Below are 15538 nucleotides of genomic sequence, written 5' to 3' on the forward strand. Positions count from 1 at the left end.
CATGACTCATAAAAAGGGAAAATAAAACTAGTTATATCAAAGCACTTTGATTGTCCTTATTAGGCAAACACATTTACAGGGACACTTTTTTTATGTGTTCTTGGGGGGATTGGATAGGAGGAAAGGTCTCCCTTAGTAGAATATGTTCTATCACATAGCATTTTTCTGATTCCTCACTGCTGTCTAGATTTTGACCACAAGGTCTTGAAACCCCTGCTTCTACGTAAATAAACACAGTTGATTTTTTCATAAAAATTGAAATTTGTGTTTAACATGAACATGAGAGTTAACTCATATTATTCACTACAAACTGTTTCATAAAATATATTTCAGGCAATTCAAATTAGCAAAAAACTATTCAAATACTCCTTTGTTTGAAGTTTTAATTCTAATCCAATATTGCAATGCTTTAAAGAACATACAAGTAGAAAACTTTTATCTAAATTATACATTCAAAACATTTAGATTTTATTCGGACTAAGACTTAATGATAAAATAAATATAAAGTTTAGTTCGTTAAAGACTAATAAGGGCACCACGTGGCGGATCCAGTCAGTTTAAAAAGGGGTACTCAACCCAAGATAAAAAGGGGGTTCCAATCATATGCTTCCATTCAAAAACATTGATCGTTAAAAAGGAGGGTTCCAGCTCCAGGACCCCCATCCCCTTTGATTGCCCAACAAGGTTGGTTCCTACATATGCAACATATATTTTTGTATGCTAAGCGTATCCGGTCGTCGTAATTTTAATCCAAACTCATATATGCCTCAGTTAGTTCGACTATGAATGTTTGTAAATTGTTTTTTTTTAAAGCCGTTACATGTAAAATACATGTATGAGTACCTTAATTAAACTGATACATGTAAGTACCTTGGATAATAAATATTGCATTATCGTCAGGTCTTTCTGTCGAATCCAACGAATGAATGAAAATGTCGTCCGTCTTATACCCGTCCATATTGACAATTGCATACCATGACCGTTATATATTGTTTGATAATAAGAATGCACGATACAGCCAACCATGGCCTGCTGCTCCATATTAGCACATGGATTAAACGGGAATATGCAAAATGTCACCTTAGACTCTTGTAACATCGACTCAATTGTCAAATTTTGTATGAAGAGGTTATAGTAAGGTAAATAGTAGGGCTCCATTTAAGAACAATAAAAGTTATCATTAATCAGGATCTGATACTGTTAATACAAATGCTATCCATTCTTTCTCATTTTATATTCAAAATACACAAATAAAGGGTTTAACATCGGGTGTTAGACAGTTATACATTTTGGGGATACGTCCGTTAAGGCTCTTAACCAGACACACATATCCCTTAGTGTGTAACTATATAATATGTTTTGATGATTTATTGTGAATATATGCCATTATTCTACACTGAAGGACAGTTATATACTAGAAAGAGTCTAGAATGCCTTTTTTCTTATTCAAAATTTAAAATACCCGAACCCTCTGTTTGAAAACCCGGACCGTTCCACTGTTGATCTCGAAAAAAAAGGACAATATCAAAAACTGCGCTGTTCATAGCATCGTATGAAAGTTAACAAAACCATTCATACAAATGATAAGAGTAAAATTCAATTCATTGCGAACATTTCGAGACGGCAATGAATTTCATAATTTTCCGTACTTTCGTTGAAACTGTAAATGTGGTTTAAGTTAATTACTTCTGTACATACTATTGTGCATGATGATGTGTATTCAAATCTTATTCACATGACAAACTTTGCATATTTTCTAGAAGTGCAATTTTTCTGTGTTTATTTTCCCATCTTCCACCAACAAAAGTATGGTCCCGTTCGTATGGCCATTATTGTACGTGGCGTCAACCTCCACAAACAAATATACAACACTATAATGGTAATTCGTACTCACAGCATACAAGTTAGTATCATTACGGGCAGATATGAAGAAAGAGGTTACAATAAAGGCAATCGAAAAATGACCAGATATAGTTAAAGCAGTCAAATGTACATAACAGACAAGCCGCTTACATCTACGTCATTTGTGACATAGTTGAAAGTTTTTTCATGTGAATAATAATATCACATTTACTTTTTGTCAATATGCATCAGGATATGTGTAATTTAAACATCATTTTTTCTTTCCTTTTATTGGATGTCTCAAACGGTTTGGCAATTGTACAACTCGACCAATATATTTATACCGTAGTATTTTTTTAGGATCTGTATATTTTATTTGACAAAGTTTGACAATCCTGTAAAGCGCGTCATGACGTACCTTGTCAGTTTTATTTGGATCAATATCTGCTCTTTCTAATAAAAATTGAACTATGTTGATGAATCCACCTTTCACAGCTTTGTGCAAGGGAGTATAACCAAACTAAAATGAAAAGCTTTCAATGATCGTATTATCATATAGACGTATAAAACCACTTTGTCATACGAATGATTATTATAGTACAAAAACAATAACACTTGCTACAAATTCGAGATTAAAGAACTGCAAAATTATGTTCATCAATCGCATTTTTTATGAAGTTGTACTTGTGGATTAATCGTATAACGTGTATAAAAAAAGCAAATTCCTTTTTAATTGACATTGATTGCGAGTTATCTAAAAAGTCGATTGTTCCGTCTGTTTACTCTAGCTTCCACCACCAACAAAACAAGTCGCCATTGTATAACCATTATCATAGAGGTTGATTAAGTTTAACGACAGTTTTAGTCTTTTTAACGCCGGGTTAAAATTAACGACAAGTTGAACAACACACTAATCATATGATTGACAAATTTTAACGATCCGTTAGCACTAACGACAAGTTGAACAACAGACCCCTGGTACCTTTGATAACTATTTACACCACTGGGTCGATGCCGCTGCTGGTAGACGTTTTGTCCCCGAGGGTATCACAAGCCCAGTAGTCAACATTTCGGTGTTGACATGAATATCAATAATGTGGTTATTTTTGAAAATTTTCTGTTTACAGAACTTTGAATTTTTCAAAAAAAAAAAAATGTTCTTATCCCATGTATATTTTATCTTATCCGTATTTGACACAACTATTTTGAATTTTGGATCCTCAATGCTCTTCAACTTTGTACTTCTTTGGCTTTTTTGATATTTTGATATGAGCGTCACTGATGAGTCTTATGTAGACGAAACGCGTGTCTGGCGTACTGGATTATAATCCTGGTACTAACTATATCTACAGTAATCGAGGAATTTCATTTTCAGACTGTATTCAAATAAGTAGTGGCAGTATATACATGCGTTCATGAATGATACATCCTTGTCTTAATTTTATCTTTAAGATTAAAATTCAAAAGAAAACTTAAACCAAGAAAACGCATCTCAATCGATTAATTATCTTGGATTCCTATAAATCCTCAATGATATAGGTATTTCTTGTGTTTTTTGATAATTTTTGATACATAAAAAAGTTTACTCTGATATGTATAGTATTTTGCAGATATGTGTTGTTTGTATAAGCAACATTATATTGGCATTGATTTTAATGAACGATTTAACAAAGTTTGACAATTATGTGCAAAACGACAACTCGTACCTTATTTTCTTTACTTGGATCTATATCTGCTCTTTGTAAAAACAATTTCACTATGTCGAGATTTCCACCACTGACAGCTAAATGTAAGGGAGTATCACCTTCAAACTAAAATGAAAAGGTTGCACTGTTCATAGCATCATATGAAAATTAACAAAAACAATAAATACAATTGATTACAATACACAAAATTACATTGGCCAACATTTCGAGAAGTTGGTGAATTTCAAACCGTTTTTTGTTTATCGCAATTTTGTTTAAACTGTAAATGTGATTTATGTTAATAGCTTGTGTTCATAAAACATTTTCATTTTCACTAAATCCCGTTTACATTGACAATGGTTGCCTGTTTTGCAAAAGTTTGGTTGTTTTCACGTATAAACAAACATTGTCATACAAATGATTAGAGTACAAAAACAAAACATTAGCCAAAAGTTCAACATAAAAAAAAGTATTCCAAAACCGTTTTTTGCAATCGCATTTTTGTACATATGGATTAAGTAAATAACTTGTGTCCATATATAATGTTCATGGTAATGTTAATTCAAATTCCTTTTAAGTTGACAAATATTGCCAGTGTTCCATAAAGTCGGTTGTTCTGTCTGTTTACTCCAGCCTCTCAATCAACAAAAAGTGGTCGCCATGGTATAATCAATATTACTGAGCGAAGTTTCATACTCCAACAAACAAATACACGAACATATCATGGTAAGTTGAATTACACTCATATTACAACAGTTGGTATAATAACTGTAAGATATCCAGATTATACACACACAAAAGTTAAAATTAGCCTTAAAATGCTTTAATTCCAAAATGAAGAATAAGCCCTTTTTTATACACAACCCGATGCAAATGTAGAAGGAAATGCCTACATGGAATCAATATATCCTTACACATACACACACGTTACAAAAATTCGTTACAAACACCCTTGTAGATTTCGAAAAAGAGCATGGTAATGCCACTATAAGGCAGCACTCGTACCCGAAAATTGGAAAGGGATTAATATAAGTTGCAAAACTTGTTTCCCAATCCACTATAGATAAATATGTTTTTTTTCACTCTTATTGATTCTTTATTGAATATATTGCCGTTTAACAATTAAACTTGGTGTAAAGCATTTTATAAAGTTTGCCTCTTAAATTACCACTGAATACCCAGGGATAATATTCAGTAAAATTAACTAATAAAATACATTTGTTTAATTATCTGAACACATTGAACTATTATTATAGTTGTTACAAATAGTCTTTGCTACTTCACAAAAGAATATTTTCAGATATATTCATAAAAAAATATCTACACATTCATTTTTATACGAAAATTCATTATTCATCCGTATTGACTTTGTGGGTTCTTTTATTATCTAATCAGAAACGAATTAAGGTCAATGACCTCGCACGACTTTTCGTATGTTTACACAAAATACAAAAAATCGTGTTATTGCATTGAAAACATTAGTTTGTGTTCGTTTTTTTTTTCGAGAGCAGTCCGGCATTTCCCGAGTGCGGTCGTGTTTTTTTTCGAGTGATTATACAAATATCCTACAGCTTAAACTGTTAAGTGTTAGTGTATTTATGTTTAAAACAATAAACAATAACCAAATGTTCAAAACTAGGTGGTACTCAACACTTTGACTAAAATTAATTTGGCTTGTTTAAATTTCATTAAATTTTGACAAAATATTTTTCTTTGAGGCTTTGACAAGAATATCAACTGTCACAGACAACTACAAATTTCATTCTCAAAACCGCAATTAATCCTGTGAGTTTATGACTACAAGCTTTAGATGCCAACATTCTTTTTCATGAGGGCGCACAGAGGTCGTTCATCACAGAAGACTTAGCCGCTAAATTGCAGTTATCAATAACTGGCACAGAAAGTTTAAATTTATTTGGGTTAGGGGACAGGGCAGAAAGTACGAAAATTATACACTTAACAACTGCAACTATTTATTTGCTCCTCGACGAAGGAAAATTGCAGATCAGAGTATTGATCGTACCGGAAATCGCCGCACCACTCAAAAACGTACATCCGCAAAGCTGCTCAATTATCGAACTTATCCGGGATTAAACTCCTACATCCAGTAATCGCGAACTACAATTTCCAAGTGTCAGTACTCGTAGGAGCCGACTACTATTGGTCAATTATAGAAAACCATATCATTAGAGGTGAGTGACCTACTGCCGTGAAATCAAAAATAGGTTATTAACTGTCAGGACCACTTCACGGTACACCAAGTTACAATGGCCAGCCAACATATATGATGAATGTAATGACATCAAGAAAGACAGAATAATGCGACCTGGAGAAGTTTTGGAAGTTAGAAACACTTGGAATTGAGCTAATAGATGAGAAGGAAACATGGAACAAGAAATTAAGAGAAGTATATGAGAAGACATGTATCTGTTACCACGACAACATATATTTTACTTCATTATTCTCGTTACGGCACCAATATCGTAGAGTGATTGTATCGGACACACATTAAGGCTTAGAGAATAGCTAACGTCACAACAACGGCGACGTCGTGTGCAATAGAGAGCGATAGTGGAAACACCTCAAGTGTAATTCTTAACAACCACCTAAAGTACTTTTCAAGGATTGAAACAAATGCATTCGTCAGTTTGATTATTGTATATTAACACTTATATGTTGTTACATACAATTATCGTTAATTTGTTTATATTGCTGTTTGTCATATCTTATAAGTTAAAAGCAGAGTATATATGTAAGACCCAGATTTACGTCCGGTCTCTAATCGACGTCCGTCCCTCAAACCGCCGTCCAAATCATGCATCACAAACAGATATCCTCAAATCGACAGCCAATGTTATTCCTATCCAATCGACGTCCAATTTTTGGTTTCACTGAACGACGTCCATTTTTTTACTTCTCTAATTGACGTTCATTTTTTTACTTTCTCTAATCTACGTCCGTTTTGGACACAGAATACAAAATCCAACTGAACCGATATCAGCTGATTTTTGTTTTTAAAAACAAAGAAGTGGTATCATTGCTTATGAGACAACTCTTCACAAGAGAACAATTGATATAGGCCATTGTTCGGCCTTCGAAAATGAAAAACGCCCATACCGAATAGTCAGCTATAAGAAGCCTCAAAGTGAAAAATGTAAAACAATTCAGACGAGAAAATCACGACATAGTTGATGTACAACATAATGCACGAAAAACAAAAATACAACAACGACAACCACTAAATTACATTCTTCTGACTTGGAACAGGCACTTACATATATAATGTGGCGAATACATACATTTATAATTTTACGGGGTTAAATATGTTAGCATGTTTCAACCCCTCTTTCTAACCAGTTAGAATTGTGATGTAACAGTACAATATAAGAACGAACTTTAAAAACTAGTTGACATTTTAAACGTATTATGTGTCACAGATATACAAATCTATTTTTTTAATGCATTACCTACTAGTATTTCAACAAGTTGTGTAATTTTTATATTTTGAAGATTTAAACTACATTAAAATTAGGAGATGTGATATGATTTCCAATGGGACAATACAACTATCCACAAGGGTTCAAATAAAGTGAATGTGAGAAATTATAGGCAACCGTGCGGCTTTCAACAATAATTTGAACCCATATATATATAGTGTCTATTGTTGCAGACTGACAAAATGCTCTCTAGATGTCGTTTTTTTTTTGTAGTTGGGTTGTTTTCTCATTGATTAACACTGATATGCATGATGCATGTATTTTTTTAATATATAAATATGAATAACACACTACAATGTAGATCGATTGGATTAATATTTTACGAAGATAAACATTAATATACATGTTATACTATTTCGGGTTTAAAAAATCTTTGAAGGAAGTATGTATAAATACTTGAAAATTTAGTTGTCATAAGAACCCTACAAAACATGAACATGTATCAGTGTAAGTCCAGTAATTAATCATTTTTTGATATTTGACATCGATTTTAGAAGACTACACAATCGATCGGACGTCGTTTTGGCAATACATGACATCAAATTGGACGTCGATTAGAGTAACAAAATATTGGACTTCGATTTTAGAACGTGACATCAGATTTGGACGTCAATTTGAGGAACAAACGTCGATTAGAAACTGAACGCCGATCTGAGTCTAACATATATTCGTGATGTACTTATCATAGATATTTCGGATTGAGACATCCATACATATAGTGTCCTAAGCTGATGAACTAATAATGTCATTTTTAATTATTTATGGGATTTTATTTAAATTTTATTGTCAATGGGAATAGAAATGGAGCGGGTTAGGTATGTGTGGTTTTTTTTAAATTTCATTCAAGGATTTTTATGTGTTCGTGGGGGGATTGGGTAGGACGAAAGGTCTTCTATAGTATAATATGTTTTATCACATAGCATTTTACTGATTCCTCACTGTTGTCTAGATTTTGACCACAAGGTCTTAAAAAACCCCTGCTTCTACATAAATAAACACAGTTCATTCTTTTTTTTATAAAAATAGAAATTTGTGTTTAACATGAATGTGAAAGTTAACTCATAATATGCGCCACAAACTGTTTCATAAAATATACTTCAGGCAATTCCAATAAGCAAAAAACTATTCAAATACTCCGTTGCTGGAAGCTTTAATTCTTATCCAATATTGCAATGTTTTAAACATACAAGTAGAAAACTGTTATCTAAATTATACATTCAAAACATTTAGATTTTATTCGGACTAAGTCTTAATGATAAAATAAATATAAAGTTTAGTTCGTTGAAGACTAATAAGGGCACCACGTGGCGGATCCAGTCAGTTTAAAAATTTGTAGTCAATCCAAGAGAAAAGGGGGTTCCAGTCATATGTTTCCATTCAAAAACATTGATCGTTAAAAAGGGGGGTTCCAGCTCTAGGACCCCATCCCCTTGGATTACCCAACAAGGTGGGTTCCTACATATGCAACATATATTTTTGTATGCTAAGCGTATCCGGTCGTCGTATTTTTAATCCAAACTCATATATGCCTCAGTATGTTCGACTATGAATGTTTGTAAACACTGATTGCAGAGCCACCACGAAAGGTTTCGATAAATCTCCATTCTCGCGTTACCGATACAAGGACTCTTTAAATGTCACTGGTTTTCCATTGCTATGATAATCCTGCTGTCTAGGTTTTGCCGATATATTAATAATCGGGGAGTCTTTTCCACATGTATCAGCATGCCGTATTATATCCTGTACAGGCGTCAAACTATGCATCATATATCCAAAAAAAATATTTTAGCACGCTTCAGAATATTTTTATATTTGTCAAATGAAGATTGCCAAGTAACATAGTGAGTGTTTAAAAAAAAAGATGTGGTATGATTGCCAATGAGACAACTCTCCACAAGAGACCAAATGACACAGACGTTAACAACTATGGGTCACCGTACGGCCTTCAACAATGACAAAAGCCAACACCACATAGTCAGCTATAAAGGTCACATACTATTGAAGAAATCACATATGTCCGTTGCCATGGACGATATATTCATCGTCTTAACCTAAAAAAAAAACAACCTGCATATTTTGTGCATTAAGAACACACTCACGTATATGAAGTCATTTTAGTACAAATATGCACTAGCATAACGTATCAACTGAGATATATGTAAACATCATACGAAGGGATGAAGGGTATGTTACCTTTTCATTTATTCAACTTGGTGCCAAAGTTTTTAATTTTCTTCTTCAAAATATTTTTCAAGTGAGTCTATCCTACCTAGACCAACCAGTAGTGTGGTTTATGTTTTTTATGGTCAGTCTGTCTTAATGTGACAAGGGGATCTCAAATTGTGACTGAGAGAATGATTTCGCTTTCATTCATAGTCACTACGATGGCCGTTCTTTCGTTTGGGGAATGGGTGTTCTGACTCGCCAACATACTGTTTACCACATTTACACTGAAGATGATAAAACAGCAGTGTGTAGTCACTGTGATTTAAATACTAACTCGATAACAAATATAAACAGATACTAGTGGAAGAAACTTGATAGTTTAATATAACCAGAAATGCTTTATGAATGCCTGCTCAAATTTCTTTTTTGAAATAATGGAACCCTTATAATTAACTTGTTCGTATGAAAAATGTTATGATTCTGACTTTGGTAGATGTACTATATTTTGCCTTGAACTATGTCTATGCAATTGATTACAGAACTAATTTGTGTTATATATTTATAACAAAGACACATTATGTGTTATCTCTTTCATCTTGTAATAGTATTAAAACATTTGACTTTTCTACACTTTACACAAGTATTCCACATTCCAAACTAAAAGACAAATTGAAAGAGTTGGTATTGCTTTGTTTCATAAAAAATGAATGGCCAAATTGAACGTAGATACAAGTATCTTGTCTTAGGGAGGGACACATCCTTCTGTGTGGCCCTCTTAGGAAGAAATGGTATCGGATATGTTCCTTACGTCGTTACTACAGTCTCCTTCCTTTTCATGAATGTGACCTACCGAATTAGACTGTTTACCGGATATGTTATCACATAAGCAGCATGACAGTTGTCACATGTGGAGCAGGATCTGCTTACTCTTCCGGATCACATGAGATCGCCCCTAGTTTTTGGTGGGATGGTGTTGCTTATTCTTTAGTTTTCTATGTTGTGTCATGTGTACTATTGTTTGTCTGTTTGTCTTTTTCATTTTTAGCAATGGCGTTGTCAGTTTAGATCAAAACCAAGATTTATGATAAAAGAGATGATTTTCATTTCCTATCGTTACTAATCAATTTGTATATGGTGATGTTCCCTTGTCACCATCTTATGGTTTTATACATCTCAACTTATGAGATTCGCTCGTGTATATAACAACGTATTAGATTTAAACGAGACACATTTGTTTTTTACTGAATACATTATTACACCAGGGTTTTCGATAGCACAAACTAGTAAAAACATTTAGTAAATTTTATATTCGGGACATGGACATCATTCGTAAATATAATTCAACATGCAGACATCTTATACGTTCAAGTACTTGCTATCCAATTTTTAATGGTTATATTCTTTACTGAGATTAAACAATGTCGGCATTCACCTCAAAGCTAACAAAATCTTAAACAGACCTAGTAAGAAGGGATATAGCTACGGTACTGTTGTCAGGACATTAAAGATTGAATATTTTGGCTTTCAAATTGATTCACTTTGGGTCTTTGCATCGGATATAAACACATCTATCATGAAACCAGTTGTTGGCATGATACGGGTTATATTCTTCTCACATATTTTATGATGGTGTAGTGCTAAACTTGATTTTATATGCCTATGATCAAGACATAGTCTTTCAATCAGTTTAATTGAGATCTGGAGCTGGCATTTAACTTAACTGCTAGGAGTCCTTTGTAAATTTATGTAACATCGTCATTTTCTTTAGTTTCTTTTGTAACTTATTCTGACATCGGACTCGGACTTCTTCTGAACAGTGTGTTCCTGTGCGTATTGCTGTGTGTTTGTTTTTGATATAATGGCTGGATCAATAAGGGGAGGGTTGAGATCTACAAAAACATGTTTAACCCCGCCGTATGTTTGCGCCTCTCCCAAGTCAGGAGCCCCTGGCCTTTTTAGTCTGGTATGATTCTTAATTTTAGTTTCTTGGTTTTATTTCGGAGTTTTGTATGACGTCCATTATCACTGAACTAGTATACTTTTTTGTTGAGGGGCAAGCTGAAGCACGCCTCCACGTGCGGGAGTTTTTCGCTGCATTGGAGACCCATTCGGTTGTTCAATTCTCTATGGTCGGGCTGTTTTCTCTTTGACATATTTCCATTTCTATTCTCAATTATTTAGTATAAAGCCACTAAATATGTATGTATGAATGACAAATTCATTTTCTTTTTAAAAATAATATGCTTGACAATTGCATTGTATGAGAGTAAAAACGGTAGCCAAAGTACGCATATAGTTGTTATCAAAAATATAAAATATATAAATATAAATATGTATACAAATATCAAATGAATGCGTGTACCAATGATTATACATAATGGGATGTAGAGATTAATATATAAGAAATGATCATTATAATATAATTTACTTTTACTTTTTTCATTTTTATTCTCCACCCGTAAGTTAGAGTGTTATGATACGTGGACGCTGTGGGTTTAAGTTACAGAGGAATAAAAATTGAAAAAAAGGATATCAAATTGCTCTTCTATAAGTACCAAAGGGACAACAAACACCATAAGTCTAAAACAACTGACAACAAAATGGCAGAAACTAAAACAAATAAGGTTTACAAAACATTGAATAGAAAATTGAGGCTGAGGAACACACACCATATTTAAAAGCAAGGGTCACGCTCATGTGCTTCAGAAAAATAGTGATTTGTACATAATTAAGCTTTGTTTACCTTTTTTGAAATTCAATTTCACTTGTTTACTCAAATGTAGATACTTAGAAAAGATTAGTACCACTAATAAGACAACCAGTTTGAAATGTAACTGTTTGCCTCAACGATTTAATAAATGTAACAAATGACACAGTTAAAGTTGACCACACATAGACCTACTTTATTCCTCACACTTCATACCTTATTCTTTTGATTGGGATCTATATTTGATGTTTTGAGTAACAATTGGACCAATTCGAGTTCTCCACTTCTAGTAGCTTTGTGTAAAACAGTGTTCCCATCCTGAAATAAACAGTTGAAATATATCAAGTTATAGCCAATATTATGTTAAAGAAAAAATGTCATTACATGTATGTAAATTATTTAACAAATAAAATAAATATTAAACAAAGGTGTGTAACATATAATTATAAGATATATAAATATAAGTTACGTGTAGACGTTAATGTTGTCAATAACTTGAGTATCGAGTCTGATTAAATTTGAATCCACTTTACTCGAATAATTGAATGCTTATTTTTCTTTGCAAAACAGCCATTGCCTCACGGCAACTGAATTACGCACCGTAGTCAAAAGTATTAAGCAGAAACAAACACATTGCCGTATCTACATCATTTGATACCAGGTGAAAGTTGTTTCATTGGGAATCAGATCACATCTTCTAATTTTATATAAAGTAAACATTAAATAAAAAAAAACAACATGTCTAGTATTAGCAGGTCAAATTAACAAGAAACTACGATTTCAGAGTACTAGCAGTTGCTGGCAGCTAGTTAAAAGCCAAACACAATAACTAATAAGAAACCGTTCTTCAAAGACATGATAGACTAAAATCACCAAAATCTAGGTGTGGGTTAAACTGTTTACTTATCATGTTTACCGTAAATATTGAATGGATAACTACAGCAAATAGAATCTTGACCGATAGATGTTTAATTATTAAGGCCCGTTATACGTTGCAAAGCATTTCGTATGAAAACCACAACAGACATATTAGGCTTATAGTATTACCAGGCGCGTAAATCGTCTACAAACGATTCATAAAAGAGGATCAAAAAATACCAGAGGGACAGTCAAACTAAAAGATCGAAAATAAGTATAGATTATCGGGTTATCTATACATTGATATCGTAAAATATATATCAGCCGCAAACCACAAGGTGAAACTTTGTGTCGAGCGGCTGATATTTTACGATATCTATACGAAGAAATCTAGATTATCTGTTTCTCGTTCTTTTACTGGTCTTTTTCCATCTCCCTAAGACAGTGTTATGCTTGACGAAAGCAAGCTGGAAATCGTCTCCTCTCGCATTGTGAGTTCGATAATAACTTCTCCTCTCACACTGTGACGTCGCTGAAAATGCATGGTCTCATTTTGAAGTCTTGATACGAGAATTACTGAGCGACAGAGCAGGATGATAAAGGGATAGGTGAGGACAATAAACTCAGTCATTGTTCTACTCGCGACATGCATGAAAAAAAAACGCTCGCGAAAATAAGTTGATTTACAATATAACGTACTACAATTTCATATACAAACGTATATCACAAGCCAAACACACACAACTTAATTCATGTTCCACTAATAATTTCCCCTAACTTCATTTGATATTCTAAGCATGTGTTCAACAAACTCAACAAAAGGTTTTATAAAAAAACTATCAGGAGATTTAGATTTTCTCATTATGCACGCTATTCTCAGTATGTCTCTTGCCGTTAAAGACAAAATTATTTGTAAACTCAGTCTGGTCATCCGTTATATTTAAAGGGAAAATTCGTGTTTTTTTACTTATATCTAAATATGTTTATTTTAACACAAAATACTAATTCACAAAATTGTATTGCTATATATATGCAGTAATTACGAAAAATCCTAATAATTAATAAAAAGAAAGAATGCATTGACTACTTCCTGCAACACGCGAGGTTTCCCCCTGATATTGCATGACGGGATTTAAAAACGATCATTTGTTTTCCTGATCGGTAATCATATGTTAACGTTATTATAAGCGTTGATGACCAAATTGATATATAGTTACTACCGGCTAATTAAAAAATAAAACGAACAGACATGCAATAATTTACACTCAGTAAATAACATGTTCAATATGTACAGTATATCGTTCAATTGATTTTGTTGACATCTTAAACATTTTTTCTTTCTTTCACAAAAACTGAAAGCCTCTTTTACGATAAAAGGGTTGCGTTATATTTAATTTTTATTTGTAACATTTATTGACCAACGTATTATTTTATACTACATTTTGTTGCTCTTGTTGCACACAATGTGCCTGAGTGTATGAATAAACTTGTCTTGTCTTGTCTTTCTAATATTTGCTTTTTAGGACTGATAAGGTGAACAAATTCAAGTATATTATATCAAGCCATAAAGACCATATATACATGCATGCGTGTTGAACTTTTACTATCTACGCTATGACTAGGTGAAGACGATGTGTATATTATTGTCTTGCAATACTTATGGGAGAATTTTTTAACAGGTGAAATGTTATATGCGGCAAGTTATTAGCCGGGCCTCTAGGACACACGTGCCAGGTGTGACTGTCGATTCCAATCAGTGGATCATAAGAAAGCAGGTCGCGTGTACTACACAAAATTAGAAAACATGTTCAAGGTGGTGACAAATACAAAGGGATCTCAGTGGAATTATTTAATCTTATTTAGTGTTATTATCTATTTGAATTGAATCAGCTAATAAACAAAGAAATGAACAGTTTTTGGTTTTATTTAAAAAACTTAATTCAGGTGTCAGAATGAAATGAAATACACTTTTGTCATTTATTCATGACTCATAAAAAGGGAAAATAAAACTAGTTCTACCAAAGCACTTTAATTGTCCTTATTAGGCAAACACATTTTCAGGGACACTTACGTTTTTGTAAATTATCGGAAACCATCTGAAGTAATTTTTATCTTAGCGGATTAGAACCAGTAATACTTCTATCGTTTGGCATTAAATTTCAGTGAAATCCAGAGAGATTATTTTATTAAATAACATAGATTGTCTGTTATATTTGATTATTATATAGATGATGGTGATTTATATGAATATCCCATTGTGATACATTCCACTTATCTCACTCTCGAGACTTTTTGTGCTATTTACCTAAACTACTTTTTCACACAAAAAGACACCAGATGCAATGTGAGAAGAACAACCGTGAATTAATAATAAATGTACGATAAAAACAACAACCGTTTCCTTTGTAGTGCTTCACTAGCTTGAGTTCGATTAAAATAAATAATACAGTATCATTATAGATGTCGATATAAATACGTATAAATAGTCTGCTAGTTACAACGTATGGTCCCGTTATGTAGTGTGCCGAATTCGGAAAAATACATATTAACACGGCTTCTTATGGTGTGAATACACAAAACATTGTAAACACCACAATTGTTTGAACAATTAAATGAACATTCAGTTAAATTAATGTTTTTTCGACAAATTTGTGTCCTCTTTTGGTAAATAACAAGTATTTTACAGTTATGATCGTCTTTTAAAGCGAGAAAAACACCACAAACGTGCAATTAACAATTAAAATACGGCATAATAAATGGTATGATAGAGAGCTTCCTTTCAC

The 15538-nt window shown here is 32.9% G+C and overlaps 1 protein-coding gene across 1 annotated transcript in view; it reads right to left on the reverse strand.

Annotated features, from left to right (window-relative positions):
- Positions 1-1844: 1844 nt before the first annotated feature.
- LOC139526330 (putative ankyrin repeat protein RF_0381) overlaps positions 1845-15538 on the reverse strand; it is an 86489-nt gene continuing 72795 nt past the window's right edge. The window contains exons 12-15 of the mRNA XM_071321463.1: positions 12114-12215; positions 3549-3653; positions 2261-2362; positions 1845-1871 (exon numbers count right to left, since the gene is read on the reverse strand). Of these exons, the coding sequence (XP_071177564.1) occupies positions 1845-1871; positions 2261-2362; positions 3549-3653; positions 12114-12215 (336 nt within the window). The remainder of the gene's footprint in view (positions 1872-2260; positions 2363-3548; positions 3654-12113; positions 12216-15538) is intronic.

The sequence above is a fragment of the Mytilus edulis genome, chromosome 6 (assembly GCF_963676685.1).
Source record: "Mytilus edulis chromosome 6, xbMytEdul2.2, whole genome shotgun sequence".
Lineage (NCBI taxonomy): Eukaryota > Metazoa > Mollusca > Bivalvia > Mytilida > Mytilidae > Mytilus > Mytilus edulis.